At 41.5% G+C, this 6,422-nt stretch overlaps 1 protein-coding gene across 3 annotated transcripts in view; it reads right to left on the bottom strand.

The window, feature by feature from the left end:
* Positions 1–142: 142 nt before the first annotated feature.
* Positions 143–6,422, bottom strand: part of GLMN (glomulin, FKBP associated protein) — a 53,100-nt gene continuing 46,820 nt past the window's right edge. For all 3 annotated transcript variants that reach the window (XM_079776576.1, XM_079776578.1, XM_079776577.1), the window contains exons 17-19: positions 1,504–1,627; positions 803–885; positions 143–694 (exon numbers count right to left, since the gene is read on the bottom strand). In XM_079776576.1, the coding sequence (XP_079632702.1) occupies positions 578–694; positions 803–885; positions 1,504–1,627 (324 nt within the window). In that variant the 3' untranslated portion in view covers positions 143–577. The remainder of the gene's footprint in view (positions 695–802; positions 886–1,503; positions 1,628–6,422) is intronic.

Genomic DNA, 6,422 nt, shown 5'->3' with positions numbered 1-6,422 from the left:
GTATCAATTATAAATTTTCTTTTGGAAGATTATTAAAATAATTAGACTGAATTATAATGTTCAAATATATATTTACTTTAAAGACTTAAAAATTTTAAAATAATAAAATATATACAATTAAAAGATTTTATTTTCAGGAGTTTTGTTGAATAATTCCTTTAATAATGTTCTCACAAAAAATTGGAGTGATATTCAATTTATCACTAGGAGTTCTAAAATGTAACAGATTCAAACTGGAACATAAAGTGCATCAGCATTTTTATAAACTCATTACAACTATACGAATGAAGGCAATTCAACTACATTTTATAAACTTATAATACAAAATTATTAATTTGTATTGAATTTTAACAGTAGTATTTATTATATATGAACATACTTTATCATGGAGATTATCTTTTTGAAACCAAATACTATTCATCCATAATGTGTCATTACAGAAACATGACAAAAGCTACATTTATTTTTCTATTGATGTGTTTTTTTCTATTGGTGTTTTACAGAAAAAATTTTGTGAAGGTATTAAATCATAATGGAAAACAGTATTTTACTAATTTTTATTTAAGAGATGGAGCTTTCACTTTATCCCAGTATTTTCTTCAGAGGTAGACTTTGTTTTTATTTCAATGAGTTCTTCTACTCGAGCCAGAACACTTTCAATCAAATCAAATGTGAAAAGTGCTGAATGTAGGACCTACAATGCCAAGAAATTTTAGAGTCATTAAGTATGCATTTAAAACAAAACAAAGTAAAAAAAGAAAAGACTTTAAATGGATGTAGCTTAGAAAATTTTCAGATCTACCTTAAGCTGCATTTCGGGAGGCATATTAGGCATCTCTTCTCCACCTACGGTTACAGAACAAAAATCTTTAGACCTCTGGACTTCTGTAAGAGAAAAAAAAAATCATGTGTCATGTGTTTAATCTTAAAACAACTCTCAGATCTCAGTAATAAGTTAATAAGCTACTTTCATCATTCCATTACTTTAAAATATGTCCTTTATTTATATAAATTAAGTTTTAGTGTTTAATATCTCAGGGTATGCTTAAGTCAAGCAATTAGCAAATAAAAATATCAAAATTCTGTAACATGTTTATTTAAGTGATGCATTATTTTGGCATGTACAGGATGAATGAAAACTTATAAATTTGGGGGGAATGATGGGGCAGTGGAACAAACAATAACAAAAGAAATACAATGATATCCAAACAGAAATACCTGTAATACAGTTAGATTCCTAATTAGGACTTGAGATTTTAAAACCAGAATATGTTTCAGTTTGGTTTAAATCTTTGTTAATCCAATTTCAGTGTTAACTGGTTTATAGATCTGCTAAGAATTTTAATTATAAATAAAATGACTTAGCTGTCATGGTTCCTTGTTTGCTATAAATTAGACAAGTACAAGATTAGAAAGTTCTTTATTTTTAATATAAATTGCAGTTTAAAAAAATGACTATTTTATTGTTAGACCTAAGGGAAAATGAAATTGCACATTACCAACCTTGGCTATTTTCTTGGCTATTTTTAATTTCTGCTTCATAATGTGCTTTTGACATATTAAGTCCTGTATGGAGTGGCTTTAAGAAATTATTCTCAATCTTTCCAAGTTCTGTCCATAATCCAGTCTGTTCAGAAGAATTAATGAAAGAATTAGATATATGGTTCAACATTTACTGATTCATATTATTAAATACTAGAGGCCTGGTGCATGAAATTCAGGGGCTAAGCCCGGCCTGCATCCTCTCACAATCCAGGACCCCTTGGGGGATGTCCAACTGCTGGTTTAAGGGGGATCGGGCCTAAACCGGCAATTGGACAACCCTCTTGCAATCCAGGACTGCTGGCACTTAACCGCTCACCTGCCTGCCTGCCTGACTGCCCTAATCGCTCGCCTGCCCGCATGATCGCCTCTAACTGCTCGCCTGCATGCCTGATTGCTCCTAACCACCTCTGCCTTGGTCCCCACTGCCGCAGCTTCATCCGGAAGGTCATTTGGCTGTCTAGTCTAACTGCCTTGCCTGCCTGCTTCATCGCCCCTAACCACTCGCCTACCTGCCTGATTGCCCCTAACCACTCGCCTGCCTGCCCGATCACCCCTAACCACTCACCTGCCTGCCTGATGACTCCTAACCACTCTGCCTGCCTACCTGATCACCCCTAACTGCCTATGTCTCGGCCCCCACTGCCACAGCTTGGTCTGGAATGATGTCTGGAAGGTCGATCGGCTGTTTGGTATAATTAGCATATTACACTTTTTTTACTATAGATATGTTTGAGAGTTGGAGAAACAAGAATTAATCACATGATTCTTGCCTTTCAAGGTAGAGTTTACTGTTTAATAACACATTGATTACTACATCTAGTATTTTATGTGAATACCAATCAAAACAAAACTTTACTTTGGTTAGTACACTCACTGCTGTGCCATTTGGGCAGTTTTTTTGGTTCTGGGATTGGTAACTTACAAGTTTTATCCATGAGAAAGTTACTTGAGGACAATACACATGTCTAAGACATTTCTCTTTCCTATAAACATTCCCACAATGACTCTACCTTATATATCTCTTCAACTCTTGATCTTACAATTGATACCCTGGTCACAGATCTAGTTCTAGAAGATTCTTTTCTTTCCTTGTTGATGGAAACTTTTCTAACACAAAGCTGATATGGACATTCTTCGTGTTAAGTGCAGATGGAGATTTTACCTGCCTACGACAGCTTAGGTTTATTTGCTATTACATATTAGATTTGGTTCCAAGAACATTTCTTCCCATAGTATTAAAGGTGGAGAATCATAAAGTTCATGGTAATATTACATTTCCAGGCACTCTTTACAAAGGAAAATATCTTAGGCAAAAAGGTAAAAATAAAAAGAAATTTAGGAAGTTCTGGTCAAGATGGTAGCATAGGTAAACACTGTACTTGAATCCTCACACAACTATATCAAAATTACAACTGAACTACAGAACAACTATTCAGAACGGCCTGAGCTCTAGCTGAATAGAAGTCCTACAACTAAGATTATAAAGAAGAAGCCACATTAAGACTGGTAGGAAGGGTGGAAAATTGGAACAGGCTGGTCCTACACTCATATGTAGCAGATAAAAATTGGGAGGGATATCTCGGCTGCAGAGGTGCTCCATGAGTAGCGAGGAGTCCCATACCCACACCAGGTCCCCTAGCCCCTCCCCAGCCCAGGGTTCTAATACCAGGAAGAGAAGTCCCCCTAACTTCTGGTTATAAATACCAGCAGGGATTGTAGCTGAGTGAGATGGAAAGGCTGTTGGAGTCCCAGGTGTTTCTCTCAAAGGGCCTGTGCATGGACTTACGTGGACTCAGTGGCTCTAAGTTCCAGTACTGGGGCAGCAGCTGGAAAGTGCCAGGGACATACGGGAGGAACTGAATTGTCTGGCATAAGGGCAAGAGCTGGGGGGAGGGCAGCATTCTTCCAGATAAAAGTGCTGGCAGAGGCCATTGTTCCTTTTCTGAGCCCTTCCCCCACAGAGCCAACAAGTAGGCACCATTAACCTGGCTCACACTGTTTGCCCTACCCTGATGATTCCCTGAGACCCTGCTCCACCCAACTTGTGGGCCTACCCAAGCTGTTTCCAGTGGTTTTTCCATATAGACAGCCTGTCTTGGCTCATTCTTCAGTTTCCTAAAATCTCTCAAGCAGCATCTGCCCTCAGTATGCCCTATATCACTTGTTAAGTGCTCCCAGGCCTGGCACTAGGGGCAGTGGCCTTGGTTAGTAGCTTGGCTTCCCGTGGGCACCTCCATGCCCAACACAAACAGAAGCCATCTGCAGATCCTTTGTAGCTCATGCTGGGTGGTCCCGGGCAGGACACAGGTGGTTGACCTTGGTCTGCACCTCCCAGGAGGCAAGATCCATCTCCATAACAATACACTCAAGAGGCAGATTCAGTGGGCACTGCTGCATAGCTGATCCTCCACAATGGTTGTAGCCAATCAGCTTGGGGATAAATACCTCCCATTGATGTGCCAACAGCAATCAAGACTCAACTATAACAGAAGGGTGTACACAGTCCATATGGGAAGGGGTGCACACCTGGAGTGTCCAACTCGGGTAATCGGGGTCCCTGTGCCACTGGACCCTACAGGACAACAACTATATAAGGCCACTCTACTAAGCCCTAGAGATAGAGCAACTCTATCTAATACATAGAAACCAACACAGGGAGACTGTCAAAATTAGGAGATAAAGAAACATTTCCTAAATGAAAGAACAGAACAAAACTCCAGAGAAAGAACTAAACAGAATGGAGATAAGCAATCTATCAGAGGTGGAGTTCAAAACACTGTATAATAATGCTCAATGAACTTACAGGAAGAATAGATAAACTTAAGTGAGAATATCAACAAAGAGATAGGAAACATAAAAATGAAACTAACTAGTAAACATAAAATAACTGATCAGAAACAAAGCATACATTAACTGAAATGAAGAATATATTACAGGAAATCAACAGCAGAGTATATGTAGCAGAGTAGCAAATCAGAGATTTGGAAGATAAGAAAGCAGAAAACACCCAATCAGAACAGGAAAAAAAAAAAAAATCCCCCCAAATGAGGATCATGTCAGGAACCTCTGGGACAACTTCAAGTGTACCAACATTTGCATTACAGGGGTGCCAAAAGAAGAAGAGATCAAGGAATTGAAAACCTATGTGAAAAAATAATGATTGAAAACTTCCCTAACCTGGTGAAGGAAACAGACATACAAGTACAGGAAACACAGTCTTAAATAAGATGAACTCAAAGAGGCCCACACCAAGACACATCATATTTAAAACAGACAAAGGTTAAAGATAAAGAATCTTAAAAGCAGCAAGAGAAAAGCAGTTAGTTACCTACAAGAGAGCCTCCATATGATGGTCAGCTGATTTCTCAACAGAAACTTTGCAGGCCAAAAGGGATTGACAAGAAATATTCAAAGTGATGAAAAGCAAGGATCTACAACCAAGATTACCCAGCAAAGCTATCATTTAGAATCAAAGAACAGATAAAGAGTTACCCAGACAAGAAAAAGCTAAAGGAACTCACCACCACAAAACTAGTATTAGAAAAAATGTAAAGGTTTTCTTTAAGATGGGATGGAGTTTGGGGAGATAGGTTAAAAAGGGATTAAGGCCGAAACTGGTTTGGCTCAGTGGATAGAGCATTGGCCTGCGGACTCAAAGGTCCCGGGTTCGATTCCGGTCAAGGGCATGTACCTTGGTTGCGGGCACATCCCCAGTGGGGGGTGTGCAGGAGGCGGCTGATCGATGTTTCTAACTCTCTATCCCTCTCTCTTCCTCTCTGTAAAAAATCAATAAAATATATTAAAAAAAAAAAAAGGGATTAAGAAGTACAAATTGGGCCCAGCCGGTTTGGCTCAGTGGTTGGGCCGGTTTGGCTCAGTGATTGAGCATCAACCCATGAACCAAGAGGTCACCAATTCAATTCCCAATCAGGGCACATGCCAAGGTTGCAGGCTCGATTCCCAGCAGGAGGCATGTAGGAGGCAGCCAATTAATGATGTTTCTCTCTCATTGATGTTTCTATTTCTCTATCCTTCTCCCTTCCCCCCTCTCTCAAAATCAATAAAAAAAATTTTTTAAAAGTACAAATTGGTAGTTACAAAATAGTCATGGGGATATAAAGTACTGAATAGGGGATAAAGTCAATAATCCTATTTAATAAAGAGCTAATATGCAAATGGTCATCACACCCTCATGCTGTAACGGCTCACTCAACACTGGGGAGAGAGGAATGGGGACCAGCCAGGCACAAATGAGCTTGCGAGAGAGGAATGGGACCAGCCAGGCACAAATGAGCTCGCGAGAGAGGAACGGGGACCATCTGGGCACAAAGGAACTCGTGAGAGAGGAATGGGGACCAGCCAGGCTGCGGCTCGGGAGAGGGACAAGCCACCTGCCCCATGGTCCCGGGTGCCAGAGGCTGCACCTGTGCCTGCGGCCCAGGAGAGGGACAATCTGCCCGCTCTGCAGTCCCAGGCGCCAGCGGCTGCGTCTGCGGCCTGGGAGAGGAACAAGCCACATGCCCCATGGTCCTGGGTGCCTCTGGCTGTGGCCCAGGAGAAGCTGCCCACCCATGGTACCCTGTGGCTGCAGCCGGCCCAGGTGAAGCTGACCCAGGGTCCTGGGTGCCTGTGACCAGCCAGAGGAGGGAATCCTGGGTCCCAGGTGCAGGGCAAGGCATGGGCGGTTAGGGGTGATCAAGTCAGCAGGAGAGCAGTTAGGGGCAATCAGGCCGGTAGGGGACCAGTTAGGGGCCATCAGTCAGAGGGGTTAGGGGTGATCAGGCAGGCAGGTAGGCAGGTGAGCGGTTAGGAGCCAGTGGTTCTGGATTGCGAGAAGTAGTCAGACATCCCCCGAAGGGTCCCAGATTGGAGAGGGT

This window comes from Cnephaeus nilssonii, assembly GCF_951640355.1.
Source record: "Cnephaeus nilssonii genome assembly, chromosome: 7".
Classification (NCBI taxonomy): Eukaryota; Metazoa; Chordata; class Mammalia; order Chiroptera; family Vespertilionidae; genus Cnephaeus; species Cnephaeus nilssonii.
This window is presented reverse-complemented; position numbering and strand designations above follow the sequence as displayed.